Raw genomic sequence first — 15,266 nt, 5'->3', positions numbered from 1 at the left:
GCAGAACCTCAGGTAACCTAAACTGCCTTTCAAGACTCAAGACTCTCCTCCCTCAAGATCTTCTGATGCATCCTGGAGGCAGCTCTCTGGCAAAAAGCAGCTAGCATGAGGTGCATTGGATGAGTGTTCGTGGAGCTCTCACGTAAGTTATGGCAGAAGGCTAGTTCCAGCCTTCCCTATGGAGAGGATCACACAGAGGTGAGATCTGCAGAACACCTCCCAAGGGGAGTTGGGGGAAACCCCCACACTGAAGACGCCTAAAAACTAGGCTAGGGACAAATTCCTGGAAGACGTTCTGTAGGGACCAATCCTAATGCGCTAAGTGGGACTTTTTTGGCCCTTTCCACAGTGAATGTCTGGTGGTTCCCTGTAGGAGGACTCTGGGCAAGCAAAGGCATCTGGCAGCGTGGCACAAGAGATTGAGCTGTGTTGTCGGCTATGAACTGGTTCTCGGCTAGCTAAGCACCATATTTTGGGGAGTGCGGGGGTGGAAAGTGTAGCATGTTCTGTTAGAGTGGTGGCCTATGACATACAAGTCAGGCTTGATCTGGTGGCCCTTCACTATCTCTACTGCTGACTACTGAGAGCTGTTTTCTTCCCCATGCTGCAGCTGTGGCCTTCAGCAGGATCTTGGGGAGGAAGAGGCAAGGAGGGAAGTAGAGACTACCCTAGAGGTCAGTTGACCTGCCTAGCTGTAATTTTGCAGCCACATTGACGAGTTAGCTGCATTAGGAAGCTCAGTGAGATGCACCACTTCCCCTAGGGATTGGAGGCAGAAATTGAATGCAAAGAAAAGACCAGAGTCCCTTTGCCACTGTGGTGGTCCCTGGAGTGTGGGGTGCAGGGCGGGGACCCTGGGTAAGATATCGTCAAGTGGAGGGATGTTTGGGTCACATGTGAAATTAGCCCCTGGAAACCCGTGATGATTTATGGCTGGCTCATGGCTCCTGCAAGAAGCTTCCTGCCGGCAGTGATCAAACAAGAAGCCCTGTGTGGTACCAGTTTCACAAGCCACTGCCCTTTCAGACCTCCTGGGCAAAGCAGCGCAATGGCAGCCATGATCAGCCTGTCTCCCCTGTAGGTTGCTACTCCTGTGGAGTGGGAGTTGGGGGCAAGGCCTTTCCCAGCAGGTGTATCATCCCCTAGGTTACAGGGAGGAAGCCCAGACTTAACTCTACAGGGTGGAGGCTGCTCTGTTAGTCCCATGCAGGGGTGGAGCCATGGTGTGGGCAGGGCTGTGGATGGAGTTTGTGCTGCAACTGCCCATTTGCCTGGGGCCAGTTGTGGGGGTGTCTGAGCTGTACCCTTCCTGTCCGAGGGTGGAGACATGCAGTGCTAGCAGAGTCAAGATAGGGCTGTGAAGTGGGAGGGGGTGGGGCTGTGTAGTGGGAGCGGCTGATAGGGTAGGGCAGTGGGTGGAACTGGAGAGTGGGAGGAGCCAGTGGGGGTGGGGTTGTAGAGTGGGAGGGGCTAAGAGTAGAGCAGTGGGTGTGATGAGTGGGAGGGGCTAGTGGGGGGGGCTGTGGAGTGGGGGCTAATAGCGTAGCAGTGTGTGATGAGTGGGAGGGACTAGTGGGGGTGGGGCTGTAGAGTGGGGGGCTAATAGCGTAGCAGTGTGTGATGAGTGGGAGGGACTAGTGGGGGTGGGGTTGTAGAGTGGGAGGGGCTAAGAGTAGAGCAGTGGGTGTGATGAATGGGAGGGGCTAGTGGGGGGGGCTGTGGAGTGGGGGCTAATAGTGTAGCAGTGTGTGATGAGTGGGAGGGACTAGTGGGGGTGGGGCTGTAGAGTGGGGGGCTAATAGGGTAGGGCAGTAGGTGTGATGAGTGGGAGGGACTAGTGGGGGTGGAGCTGTGGAGTGGGAGGGGCTAGTGCTGGGGGTGGTTGCCTGGTGCTCATTGTTGTGGGCGTGGCTGAGCAGTATCAGCATCACAGAGGGGCCCAGGTGGGAGGAGTGAGGGATTAGAGCTCCATGGCTGATTCCAGCACACCCACTTTGCTGCCCTGCGGCCTTATCAATGCTGCCAACCGGTACCTGAGTGCTGAGCCCTTCCGCTTCCAGGTGGTGGCCACGGGCTTGGTGCTGCGGCCCCGCCAGGTCTGGGTGCTGCGCTTTGTGTCCCCACAGGGCGCCGGGGCAGCGGGGCACGATGAGGAGAGGGGGCAGAGGCTGCATCTGCTCAGCTCCCTAAAGCGCTTCCTGGCAGCCGATCCCAATGGCAAAGTCACCTGCGACCAGGAGAGCCCGGGCCCGGGGGCCCTCTTCCTGCTGCGGCAGTACCCGGATGGCAAGGTGTGAACCCTCTGCTGGGCACCAGCCCTCAGCCTGGACCCCCCCTCCTGCTGGGGGTGTGAACCACCCCACCAACTGCCCCAGTGCGTTGCCCCTCACCCAACCCTGCCAATGGCAAGGCCCCTGCTCCCAGAAGGGCCCCGTTATCTCTGCCACCCTGACAGCTGGGGAAGTAGCCACACTGGGTGGGGCTCACCTGGCAAACAGGCCTGTGTATGGTCCATGCCAGGGGGCTCCCCACAAGTCCCAGCTCCAGTGTGAATCAGAGAGGATCCTTGCACTGATCTGGGCTGGGGCAGATGCACTTCGGGGCTGTGTCCAGCCAGCTCTGCTCTGGCCCCCATGTTGGAGTGCTGCACCCTGCATCAGTGGGCCTCTGCAACACCGGGGAGGTGGAGTCATCCGAAACCCTGCTTCCCATGCATGTCCTTTCACCTGGCTGCTACTGCCACTCCAGCCCCTGCCCCTGACCCATGGGGCGCCCCCAGGCACCCGCCGGCTTCTGCCCCTTGCAGTGTGGGCTGCAGGGGGTGGGGGTTGTCCTGTGTCTACTCAGATCCTTACCTTGCAGCGACTAGGGGCCGGCCAGCCACCCTACCCTCCAAAATGCCCCCTGCACAGCTATACAGTGCAAGTCCCTGCCTTAAGGTGACTGCGCACTCCCCAGGGGTCAGGGGAAGGGGAAGCACCTTTTACCTCCAGGTCAGTGACTGGAATTTGGCTGGGGCTGGGAGCCACCAAAATGGTTCCCAGGAGCTGGCTGCTGACGGGCCTAGGGCAGACAAACTAGCAGGTTCTTCAGCCTGGGAGCCTCGGGACCAACCAGGGCCATGGCACTGGGTGTGGGTGTGACTGAGTCACTTTGGAGGTGGGCTGAGGTGGAGCCCAGGGCACATTGGTGCTGAGCTCAAGCAAGTCCTGCCCATGGGTGGGCGGAAGAGCAGGGAAAGGAAAGGAGACATCCAAGCTGACATGTCAGCACTGAGAGGGACCCAGCCTGAGTGCTGCTGTGCTCTGAGGCCCACACACCCTCGTCTCAGTCCTCCCTGATGCACCAGCCGGGAGCCTTTCCCACCACCACCTTGTCAAGGAAATGGGGGATCCAGCAGGACCCCACAGAGGGCAAGGACGTAGGTGCCACCAGGGCACCCATATGGCAGTGCAGCCTCAGTGGGAGAGGACTACATGGATCGTCCTCCAGGATCAATCTCCTCTCCTGGGTCCTCTTCCCGCCGGCCTGGGCCCTCTGGCTCCTGAGCCTGACTGGTGGGGCAGTGCTGACTTCCCACCTCCCTGTGCCACCATACCCGGGTCTTCCAGGCTCTCTCCTGCACACCAGGGCCCTCCATTCCTGTGCTGGGGGTTGGCACTAGCCTCTCTTTGCTTGGCTATTTGCTCTGCTGATGGGAATAGCCATCCGTGGCACTGATGGGCACCCCTCCTGGCAGGTGTCCCTGCAGTGCGAGCTCACCCAGCGGTACCTGGGCGGGGCCGAGGACAACGTTACCTGCTTCGCCCAGACAGTGAGTGAGGGTGAGAAGTGGAGCCTGCAGCTGGCCCAGCACCCCAATGTGCACTTGCTGAACCCCGGCAAGCAGCGCTACCTGCGCTGTGACCAGCAGACCGGGCACCTGCGCTGCGACCGCGACCTGCCCTGGGGACCTGAAGCTGTCCTCACGCTCCACTTCGACCTCAAAGGTGGGAGCACCCAGCACTGACCCTACTGGGGGTGAGGGTGCTGAGGGGACGTACTGGAGAGCAAGGACAGGGGGTATCTGCGTGCGGGGGGAGGTGGTGGATGCCGTGAGGAGCCGATGGAATGGGGAAGAGAGGGATTATGAGGGGGAGCAGGGAACTGGGTGCTGGGGTGAGTGGGGAAGGATCTGGAGGTGTGTGGGAGGACAGGGTGCTGGGTGACTCCCTCTATCTAATGTTGCCTCCCTGCCCCACCAGTGAAGCGGTATGGGCTGCAGACCGGGGCTGGGACCCTGCTGGCCACAGATGGCTCGCTGCAGGCTGAGCAGTCCCCGCAAACACTCTACTGCCTGGAGCTGCGGGGCGGCCTGCTGGCCCTGCGGGACGCGGACGGCAGATATGTGACCGGGCGTGAGGGCATTGTTAAGACCTTCAAGACGGACAAGCCCGGGCGCGACGAGCTCTTTGCTCTGGAGCCCAGCGTGGCGCAGGTGTCGCTGCGCACCTTTGCCGGGGGCCGCTACGTCTCCTGCAGGGCAGGTGAGCAGGGCAGGGTGGGGGGCCTGGTGCTGCTCCCAGCCAGTGCCACCCGCTTCACAAGCAAGCTAGTGGTTACAGCACTGGATTGGGACTAGGCTCCCTGCAGAACCTAGTTTAAGTCACTGCCTTAAGCAATCTCTCCAGGCCTCTATTCCCCACAGGAAATAACGATCCTCCTTTTCTCCACGGTTTGGCTAGTGCAAGTCAGATCTGCAGGGCAGAGCCTGTCATGCATCTCTACAGCCTCTAGCACAAATGGGGTCTGGCCCGTTAGCTGTACTAAACCATTGGCACAATATGAATTCTGTACCCAGACCGCCTGGTCTCCAACAAATATGCAAATCATATTCCCCCAGATGGCCTATTGCAAATGGACTTTGGGGCTGAGCCATTTGGGCAGATCTCTGCATGCTCGGCTGCCCCACGTTAAGCACGGGCTGTGGGGTCTGGCCTTGACCAATGGTAGGTGTAAGGGATCAGATCAGCTGCACCTCCTCTCCTAGCTGTTGTTTCAGGCTGTCTGGCTGCAGCCTCAGGCGGGTGTGTCTAAATTTCTCTGCATTCTGTGGGCTGCCTGGGATCTCTTCATGGTCCCAACAGAGCCTGGAAAATTGCTGTGACTGGAGCAGGTCCAGCTTCAGGTAGCAGAGGGCAGCAGTGATACACACTCTGGCCCTTGGGAGAGGGTGTTATTGATGCTCCAGGCTGGCACCACACTGCCTGCCCTGTTACTGTGCATCTCCTGTTGCCCACAGGGTCCGACGTCTATGCCAACGCCTCGGCCGTCGGCAACACGGAGATTTTCCAACTGCTGCTGAACGATGTCACCAAGCAGGCCTGCTTTCGCAGCTCCTCCGGCACCTACCTAGCGGTGGTGAGCATAGCTGGAGCCAGGGGCTTGGCACGGATCAAGCAATGGGAGGAGATGGCTGCTTGCTGCGGTGCAAGGGGCGAGCTCCTCACTGGCACAGAGGGGTGCAGGCATTTGCCAGCACAGGGCAGAGCGGTGGCAGGGGAACTTGGCTGCAAGGATTGGAGCTGGGTGCCACTCCCACTGGGAACGGGGGGGACGGGTGCAAGGGTTGGGACCCCATCTTCACCCCTTAATGCTGCCTCCTCACAGGGCCCCAAGGATGCTGTGGTGAGCACCAGTGCCCTGGACAAGGGAGTCTGGTTCTCACTCCAGTACCAGGCGCAGAAGGTGATGCTGCGAACAGCTGATGGTAGATACATGGCCACTAGGCCCAATGGGCAACTGCTGGTGGTTCCTGAGGTGGCAGGTAGGGGCAGGGCAAAGTCGCTACCCCAGCTGGGGAGTGGGGTTAGCAAGGGGATGGAGGCCCCTCACCTTCCTGCCCTGTGCTCCCCATCTAGCCCTGTGGCAGCAACAATATATGGCTATTCAGGGCTCATGGGCCAGATGTGAGCTGGGGGCCTCAGCCCACTTTCCACCTGTTCAGATCACTGGCACTAAATGGCTACAAAGGGGGCCTGCCCTGGCCTTGGAACAGGGCCCTGGGGAGTGGGGAACAGAGGGACCAGGCCTGCCCTGCCTGGAGAGTGTCCATTGCAGGGCACTCTCTACAGCAGCGATGGTGATTTTGGGCACACAGAAACTTTGAACTCTGCTTGATCCCTGCCCTGGAACTGTGAGGTAGAGGAGGTCCAGGGTGCTGCTCCCAGCAGTCCCAGGGCACGTGGGCCCTGGCCAATCCCAGGTACTAGAAGTGACATTTCTCAGCAGCAGCCCCATCCCACCCACTCTTGACAGAGCTTTGACCCTTTCTGCCTCTGTGGGGCCTGAAGCCTCGCACTCCTGTGAGGCTAATGCTGCTTGCTGGGATCTCTGCCCTCAGGCAAGGAGGAATTCCTGCTGCTGCTGGTGAACCGGCCCCTGTTGATCCTGCAGAGTGAGGCCGGCTTCGTGGGGCTGTTCCCTGGGACACGGCGGCTGGATGGGAACCGGCCGACCTATGATGCCAGCACCCTGATGTTCAGCGAGACTGGCTTATGCCACTTCAGAGTCGGTGAGGGCAGGGGGTCTCAGGGCTGTGGAGATGCCAAGGGACTGAGGATAGCAGGAGCTGTGGAGTACTGGGGAAGGGGAGAAGAGGATGGCAGGTCCCTACCAGGAACATGAGTGTAGGGAGATGGCGTATCTGCCCAGGCGCTGGGGACAAGGGTGCTGGGGTATCCTTGCCCGAGGAAGAGCAGGGCCTCCCCACTTTGGAAGGGGGTTGCGCTGATACCCCTGCCAGGTTTGAAAATACCTTTCCCCATCAGTGGGTACACAGTCAATGAACTGCTGAAGGCTCCTAGCTCCTCCACTGCCCAGGTGGAGCAGTAACCAGCACTTCAGAGGAAAGAACTCCCCTGCTGCCCCCATAATCCTCCTGGGGCAGAGTCCATGCTGACCCCAGCAACTCACCATGATGCAGCAAAGCTCTGGCATGCATCTCCCAGAGCACTTCCCCTGCCAGCCTGAGGCAGCGCCTCCCCGGCACCCTGGCCATATGCTCCCCTCTTTGCCCTGCTCCATATACCACAGGTCCCTAACTGCCCTTCCCTGTGACCTGCAGCCAACAAGTACTGGAGCCTGGACAAGGATGGGCTGATCATGGCAGATGGCGATCACCCCAGTGACTTCATCCTCCAGTTTGTCTCTTCCAGCTGCCTTGTGCTGAAGGCTCCCAACAACAAATACCTGGTCGCGGAGGCTGGGGGCCGCCTGTGGGCAGGGGCCTCGGATGCAGCTTCTGCCACCCTCTTCCATTACTGAGGGGCTCCAGCCCCTGAAATAAACTCCTCTGCTGACTTGAGCACTGCCTGACTGTTTCTAGGGACTCTGCCCTCATCTCACCCAGTACCCCCCCCTCATAGTGCAGGCCGGCCTGGGCTTGTCCTGTCTGCCCCTGTAGCTGGCTGCGGGGAGGAGATGTGGTGCAGGGAGAGGGAAGTGAGCTGATGGGGCTTCCCCAGGCCAGACCACTGTGCTCTGGAGCAGGAAGCACTCCTATGCCTTGAAGTGGTGGCTGGCACACCAGCAGCAGGCTCCCTCTTGTAGCAAAAAGGCAGTGGCAGTAGCAGAAAAATAAATATATTGGAAAACAGTATTGATTCAAAGGATGTGGAAAGAGGGAAAAAGTGCCAAGAATCACTGCTACAGCATCAAACGCTGAGTCTGAGGAGGGGGTGCAGGCCCCTCCCTCTCATGCCCTGCACATGCACGAGCTAGGAGCTTGCTGATGCTCACAGGAGGGGCCCGGGGGCCGGAGCAGGGTATCTACCCCCCTGCGCACAGCAGTGCAGGCATGATCCATAGGGGTGTGGTTTGGACCAGAGGCCAGCTGGCCTCACGGCTGTGGACTCAGACAATCTTCGACCCCTCTCTAGGGGAGTGCAATGGGATCTGGGATCTCTGACAGGTCCCAACAGCCTCCAGCCTGCCCCCATCTGGCAGGCTGGGGAGGATGATGGCTGCAGAGGTGAGTGATGCCTGGGCGCAAGGAAGGGCTGTCTCACATGGTGCCAGCTCTGGGATGCGAATGCAGGTCTCTCTCCAAGTTGCTGGGCGCACCAGCGGTGGCTCACCCCCCAGAGAAGGCTGATGCAGAACGAGGCTGCGGCTGGCTCTAGCTCTGCTCCAAAGGGTTGAGATGCTGCCATCGGACCAGCGGTGCAGGGAGGGAAGGTGAGGCCTGGGTCCCAGGTGCTGGGGCAATGTGTAGCCTTGATTGGCCTGGAACAGCCTCAGTATGAGTCCAGCCTCGAGGGAGATAAAGAGAGAGCCAGGCGGTTACTACCTGACCCTCAGCAGCCTCTGCAAGTCCACACTGCACACGGCTCTGACCTGGGGGAGATTCCCTCACATCCCCAGGCAACTCCATCACCTGCTGGCTTCCTCACCCTTATAGGAATCTGTCCTCATACTGTGGGGGGAAGGGGCAGCCAATCAGGAGAGGATGCACAAGAGGAAGCTGAGGCCGGGCAGTTGGGAATGGCACTCAGAAGTCCTGTCCCCCACGCATATGCATCAGCTGCCTGCACAGCTTTCCTCTTTGGCATCAGCTGTGGCTTCTCTCCCACTTTCCCCTCCCCACTCTTCCCATTACCTACTTACTCCCATTTTCCCTGGCCTGCCAATGGTCCAGTCTCCCCAGCCCCAGTGCTTAGATCCGCCCACCTTCCTTGTCCATCCCTGCACCTCCCCCACCATGCACCCCCAGACCCTGCCTGCAGCAGGGATGGACACGCTGCTGCCTGCCAGGGCGGAAGCAGCAGGAGTGTGGTACCTGGAGAAGGAGGCCAGGGTGAGGAGCCCCAGGAGCAGCTCAACGGCGTAGAAGAGCAGCAAGATGGCGTTGAGGATGGCCTCCAGCCGCAGGGCGTAGGTCTGCAGCAGTAGGTAGTAGGCCGCCATCACTGCCGCCGGGAACGTCAGGGCCAAGCTGATGGAGAGCGGCACCTTCCGCTGGCATAGGTTCCCCTTGGAGCCTGCCACACGGCACAGTTCCTGAGGCAGCTGCTCCCCACCCTGCAGCCAGCTTCCTGGAGGGGCACGACTAGGGAGACAGACTGCTGGGGGATGGGGTAGAGAGCCTCTCCCCTCTAGGACATGGGCTCTGATTCAGCCCCAGGCAGACAGCCAGGGACTGGGACAAGGGGCCTTTCATCTCCAGGGATATGGCTCTGGCAAAGAGCTCTTCAGCTCTAGGCACTGATCCATCTCCAAGCAGTGACCAAATGTCAGTTGTGCAGCCTGCTTGGTGGCGCACTGAACTCAGTAGCAGTCCAGCCCTCTCAGGGGCGTCTGCCCCAGGGGCTGCTTGCCCTGGTGTTCCAAAGCCGGCTGTTCATCCTAGACACTCACCAAAAAATATCCGAGTGACTTCGATGCCAAGGTATAGGAAGAGCATGACCAGATCCAGGGCCAGGTTGGCGGAGGGGTACGGTAACAGCAGCCCTGAGGAAACAAATTCCCCTCTTTCAGAAGGAATGCAAGGCCCCACACCTTTTCTCTGGAGTGCCACTGCCCCTAAGGAAGAACTGGCCGTGAATAGCTATTGCAGGGGTCAGCAACCCCTGGCATGGGTGCCAAGAGAGGCACGTGAACTAATATTCATTAGCACGTGAGGTGGGAACTCCGTCCTGCCCTTCCTCCCCCATGCAACCGGGAGCTTGCTCAAAACCAGGCCACCTCTGGATTCACAGACGACCAGCTAATGAAACCAAACCCCACCTAAATGGGAAAGCTTGGCATCTTCATTTGTTTATTAATGAAGCTGTTGCAAGTAGGACTACTACCAACTTTAAAAAGTATCACTGGCACTCTGGCAGTACATAGAGGTGAAGAAGTCAAATTGCAGCACTCTGCCTTGGAAAGGTTGCTGACCCCTGAGCTAGCGCCGCCCAAGTCTGCGGGCAGCCCCAGCGAGGTACCAGCAAGGACACAGAATGCAGCGCAGGGACAGGCTCATCTCCCAGGTCCCTGGTCCTTTCCCACATCACAGCCAAATGCTAAAGGCTTCCTCTTAACCATTTCGCCAACTGCAGCCCGGCAAGGAACCCCCAGGTGGGTGGCTGAATGGCTTGGGTGCAATAAGTCAGCTGACACTCCATGGGGCGTCTCCAGTGGCACCTGATGCTCCAGCCCAGAGTGTAGCCCCTGCTGCCCAAGGCAGTTCCAGAGCCCCAGAGGTCTTGTGGAAGACGGAATGGCAGCAGAGGCAACTCACCTTTATAGATGAAGATGAAGATCTCCAGGAGGAAGTAAGTGGCGTAATACCATCCATTAAGGAAGAGCAGGATCTCCAGGGGCGTGGAGGAGAGCTGGCGGCCTGGGGGATGAACACATCAGTGGGCGAAGTGCCATTCTTCTCCCAAAGGGGCAGAGGAAGCCCAAGGGGCCTGAACTAGATTAACTCCAACGGTGAAAGTAGGTTGGAGCGCCCCTACGCTGTGCCTTGGGGAGAGCAGCCCCAGCTGGGACTGTGCACAGATACAGCACACCCAGCCTCCAGCCCCAGTGTGTGGGCAGTGCAGTTCCTACTGCCGTGGGAATCTGGTGTCCGAGAGGGGTTCGCTGGATTGGGGAACTGGGGCAACTAGCACTTTCCTGAGAGATAAAAAGCAGTCAAGTAGCACTTTAAAGACTAGCAAAATAGTTTATTATTTATTAGGTTTATTTATTATTTATTAGGTTTATTATTTATTATAATAACCTAATAAACTATTTTGCTTGTCTTTAAAGTGCTACTTGACTGCTTTTTGTTTTGATAGTGTATAGACTAGCACGGCTTCCTCTCTGTTACTTTCCTGAGAGATGGTTTTTAAATCAGCTCCTGCAGGCCTAGAAGAGAACTATTAACTATTATGCGGAACTATTAACAGTGATTTGTAACCTATCCTTTAAATCAGCTTCGGTACCGAATGACTGGAAGATAGCTAATATAACACCAATATTTAAGAAGGGCTGTAGAGGAGACCCTGGCAATTACAGACCGGTAAGTCTAACGTCAGTACCGGGCAAATTAGTAGAAACAATAGTAAAGAATAAAATTGTCAGACACGTAGAGGAACATGATTTGTTGAGCAAAAGTCAACATGGTTTCTGTAAAGGGAAGTCGTGTTTTACTAATCTGTTCTTTGAAGGGGTTAACAAGCATGCGGATGGGGGGATCCAGTAGACATAGTATGCTTAGATTTCCAGAAAGCCTTTGACACGGTCCCTCACCAAAGGCTCTTATGTAAATTAGGTGGTCTTGGGATAGGAGAAAAGTGCTTGGTCCTGCCATGAGGGCAGGGGGCTGGACTCGATGGCCTCTCAAGGTCCCTTCCAGTCCTACTCCTCTATGATTCTATGGATCAGGAACTGGTTAAAATACAGGATACAAAGGGTAGGAATAAATGGTAAATTTTCACAATGGAAGGGGGTAACTAGTGGCATTCCCCAAGGGTCAGTCCTGGGACCAATCTTCTTCAACTTATTTATCAGTTATCAAGAGAAAGGGATAAGCAGTGAAGTGGCAAAGTTTGCAGATGACACCAAACTGTTCAGGATAGTCAAAACCAAAGCAGACTGTGAAGAACTTCAAAAAGATCTCAGCAAACTGAGTGAGTGGGCAGCAAAATGGCAAATGAAATTTAATGTGGGTAAGTGTAAGGTGATGCACATTGGGAAAAATAACCCCAATTATACATACAATATGGTGGGGGCAAATTTAGCTACAACAGATCAGGAAAGGGATCTTGGAATTACAGTGGATAGTTCTCTGAAAATATCCATGCAGTGTGCAGCGGCAGTCAGTAAAGCAAATAGGATGTTAGGAATAATTAAAAAGGGGATAGAAAATAAGATGAAGAATATCTTACTTCCCCTATATAAAACTATGGTACGCCCACATTTTGAGTACTGCATGCAGATGTGGTCTCCTGACCTCAAAAAAGATATATTGGTGTTAGAAAAGGTTCAGAAAAGGTCAAGTAAAATGATTAAGGGTTTGGAACCGGTCCCATATGAGGAGAGGCTAGAGAGACTGGGACTTTTCAGCCTAGAAAAGAGGAGATTGAGGTGTGATATGATAGAGGTATATAAAATCATGAATGGTGTGGAGAAAGTGAATACACAAAAGTTATTTACTTGTTCCCATAATATAAGAACTAGGGGACACCAAACGAAATTAATGGGTAGCAGGTGCAAAGCTAATAAAAGAAAGTTTTTCTTCACACAGCGCACAGTCAACCTGTGGAACTCCTTACCAGAGGATGCTGTGAAGACCAGGACTCTAAGGCTACGTCTACACGTGAAGCCAACATTGAAATAGCTTATTAGGCTATTTCGATGAATAACGTCTACACGTCCTCCAGGGCTGGCAACATCGACGTTCAACATCGACGTTGCACAGCACCACATCGAAATAGGCGTTGCGAGGGAACGTCTACACGCCAAAGGAGCACACATCGAAATAAGGGTGCCAGGCACAGCTGCAGACAGGGTCACAGGGCGGACTCAACAGCAAGCTGCTCCCTTAAAGGGCCCCTCCCAGACACAGTTGCACTAAACAACACGAGATCCACAGAGCCGACAACTGGTTGCAGACCCTGTGCCTGCAGCATGGATCCCCAGCTGCCGCAGCAGCAGCCAGAAGCCCTGGGCTAAGGGCTGCTGCCCACGGTGACCATAGAGCCCCGCAGGGCCTGGAGAGAGAGCATCTCTCAACCCCTCAGCTGATGGCCGCCATGGCAGATCCCGCTATTTCGAAGTTGCGGGATGCGCAACGACTACATGGTCCCTACTTCGACGTTGAACGTCGAAGTAGGGCGCTATTCCCATCCCCTCATGGGGTTAGCGACTTCGACGTCTCGCCGCCTAACGTCGAAGTTAACTTCGAAATAGCGCCCGACGCGTGTAGCCGTGACAGGCGCTATTTCGAAGTTAGTGCCGCTACTTCGAAGTAGCGTGCACGTGTAGACACGGCTTAACAGAGTTTAAAAAAGAGCTCGATAAATGTTTGGAGGTAAGGTCCATAGATGGCTATTAGCAAGGGGTAAGGTATGGTGACTAGCCTTTTGTCAAAGGCAGGAGATGGATGGCAGGAGACAAGTCGCTTGACAAATCTTCGGTTCACCTCCACTGGGCCACCTGGCATTGGCTACTGTCGGCAGACAGGATACTGGGCTAGATGGACCTTTGGTCTGACCCAGGATGGCTGTTCTTGTGTTCTCCCTCACCCCACCCCAGGGAGAAAGCTCTGGAGGCAATCAGCAGAAAACAGGGTCTGAGTGCAGGGAGGGAGGCATATGGCTCCCTCCTCGCCCTGGGGCAGAGGGAGGCAGGTGGCCCCGCCGGGATGGAGTTGGGGGCAGGACACATGTACCTTCACCTCCCAAAAGTCGAAGCAAGGGCCCTTCTCCCCAGGATGGGGGAGTAGCACGTGGTCACCCTCCTCCGTGTTGTGGGAGGGGCACGTGGCCGCCCGAATCGGGGCGGGGAGGTCCTTGCGTCACGTGGCACCGCCTCGCCGGAGCTGGGGGAGGGGCGCGTGGCCACCCCGGTCTCGGCAGGAACGTGGGATCACGTGACACCCCCCCCGTAGAAGATGGGGATGTACCGTCCCGAGGGTAGGAACGGGGAGGTCACGTGCCTTTCCCCGCAGGGCTAAGTCACGTGGTAAACCTCCCCCACCCTCATGCCACCTCTCCACTCTCGGTGAAGGCTCCGAGGCAGGGGGAGAAATCCCAGTCCCGCACTTACTTCTGGGCGCCATCTTCCATCTCCATGGAAACTGTCACCCAGCGACATCGCTTCCGGGGACGCAGGCCGGGGAAGCGGAAGTACACGGCTAGAGCGGCCCTCACTGCGTGCCGTTCCATCCGAGTCAGCGCCGCGGCTCGATGGTGCTGGAGGCCGTTCTGGGCGCAGTGCCGCGGGGCGCGAGCTCTCCTTCGGTGGCGGGTCCCCGGGTCGGTGCTCTGTCTAAAGCTCCAGCTCCAGGAGTCCCGGGGGGGGGCGTGTCCTGCCCTCACCCTGCCCTGCCCCGCAGCCAGCTCGGCCCCACGGAGCTCAGCGGTCAAAGACACCCCATGATTGGTTTAACATCTCCCGGGGCTGCAGCTCCGTCCCTTTGCCCCTGCAGCTGGCGGCACTGCGCCGGCGTGTGACTGCAGGAGCTGGGGCACCCTACCTTCCCCCAATACAACAGCAGAGGACTTGTGCTCTCAGGAGCAGACTGGCGGGCGTGGGGGATAAAGAGCTGTGTACCTAAAAGGGGGGAGAAACTTATTCTCCTTAACCTCTGAGGGTAGAACAGGAAGCAATGGACTTAAATTGCAGCAAAGGAGGTTTAGGTTGAACATTAGGAAAAACTTCCTGTGGGGGTGGTTAAACACTGGAATAAATTGCCTAGGAAAGTAGCAGATTTAACAGTAGCCGTCCTAAAACAAAGACATTTCAAAAATCAAATGGAGAAAGAAATCTCTGAGCTACAATTTATTTGCAATTTTACTCCATCAACCAAGGATTAAAGAGAGACTGGGAGCAGCTTGCCCCTTACAAAAGCAGCTTCTCTGCCCTGGACATTAATATCTCCCCATTAGAGTCTGACACAAGGAATCTGATCTTCAGCTCATCATCAACACGTTTGCTGATGCCACTCGCCTCTTTGGTGTGACCAACAGCCTAGGGAAGACCCAGGTGCTGTTTCAACCTGCTCCAGGATCTGCTGCTCTCCCCTCTTCCATCTTTATTGAAGGAACAGAGTTAAAAACAGTAGAGGAGTTCAAGTACCTGGGTAGTGTGATAGCCAATGATGGCTCCCTTGACAAAGAAATCAATGCCAGAATCTGCCAGGCCAGCCGGGCACTAGGACATCTGAGTGCAAGTGTTGAAGCAGCACAATATCCAACAGTCCACTAGACTGAACGTGTACCAGGCTGTCGTCCTGACCAGTCTCCTGTATGGCTGTGAAACCTGGACCTTGTACAGAAAACATATGAAACTGCTAAAGCGCTTCAATACACGCAGCCTGAGGTCAATAGTGCACATTCGATGGCAGGACAGAGATATGAACCTGGAAGTCCTGGACAGAGCAGGAGCCACGAGCATCGAAGCCATGATTCTGAGAGCCCAGCTTCGCTGGACAGGGCACGTCATGTGAATGGAGGAGTCAAGAATCACTAAGCAACTCCTCTATGGTGAACTCTCCCAGGGCGAAAGGAATCAAGGAATCGCAAGAGGTATAA

General features: G+C 56.6%; 2 protein-coding genes across 2 annotated transcripts; one reads left to right on the top strand and one right to left on the bottom strand.

Moving 5' to 3' along the window:
* The first annotated feature begins 1,912 nt into the window (after nucleotides 1-1,912).
* On the top strand, nucleotides 1,913-7,305 carry LOC142015142 (fascin-like). The gene is made up of 7 exons (XM_074998562.1): nucleotides 1,913-2,291; nucleotides 3,740-3,989; nucleotides 4,245-4,526; nucleotides 5,282-5,400; nucleotides 5,650-5,806; nucleotides 6,383-6,553; nucleotides 7,106-7,305. Exons 1-7 carry the CDS (start codon nucleotides 1,971-1,973, stop codon nucleotides 7,303-7,305), a joined length of 1,500 nt encoding a protein of 499 aa, XP_074854663.1. The 5' UTR covers nucleotides 1,913-1,970.
* Nucleotides 7,306-7,613: 308 nt separating this feature from the next.
* TMEM216 (transmembrane protein 216) lies at nucleotides 7,614-13,836 on the bottom strand. Its single transcript, XM_074996024.1, has 5 exons — nucleotides 13,780-13,836; nucleotides 10,262-10,363; nucleotides 9,397-9,489; nucleotides 8,819-9,020; nucleotides 7,614-8,292 (listed from the first exon to the last, which is right to left on the bottom strand). Exons 1-5 carry the CDS (start codon nucleotides 13,790-13,792, stop codon nucleotides 8,277-8,279), a joined length of 426 nt encoding a protein of 141 aa, XP_074852125.1. The 5' UTR covers nucleotides 13,793-13,836; the 3' UTR covers nucleotides 7,614-8,276.
* Between the last annotated feature and the right edge of the window lie 1,430 nt (nucleotides 13,837-15,266).

This window comes from Carettochelys insculpta, chromosome 6 (assembly GCF_033958435.1).
Source record: "Carettochelys insculpta isolate YL-2023 chromosome 6, ASM3395843v1, whole genome shotgun sequence".
Classification (NCBI taxonomy): domain Eukaryota; kingdom Metazoa; phylum Chordata; order Testudines; family Carettochelyidae; genus Carettochelys; species Carettochelys insculpta.
Note: the sequence above shows the minus strand (reverse complement) of the source record. Positions and strands in the feature narration are given on the sequence as shown.

What these genes read in the sequence shown, in the direction of transcription:
- LOC142015142 (XM_074998562.1), top strand. Translation starts at nt 1,971, where the DNA reads ATGGCTGATTCCAGCACACCCACTTTGCTGCCCTGCGGCCTTATCAAT. An exon ending in GCTCCACTTCGACCTCAAAG is followed by an intron (nt 3,990 to 4,244) that starts GTGGGAGCACCC and finishes CTGCCCCACCAG; the next exon opens with TGAAGCGGTATGGGCTGCAG. An exon ending in CTTATGCCACTTCAGAGTCG is followed by an intron (nt 6,554 to 7,105) that starts GTGAGGGCAGGG and finishes TGTGACCTGCAG; the next exon opens with CCAACAAGTACTGGAGCCTG.
- TMEM216 (XM_074996024.1), bottom strand. An exon ending in CTTCATCTTCATCTATAAAG is followed by an intron (nt 9,490 to 10,261) that starts GTGAGTTGCCTC and finishes TTGTTTCCTCAG; the next exon opens with GGCTGCTGTTACCGTACCCC. An exon ending in AGTCACTCGGATATTTTTTG is followed by an intron (nt 9,021 to 9,396) that starts GTGAGTGTCTAG and finishes GCCGTGTGGCAG; the next exon opens with GCTCCAAGGGGAACCTATGC.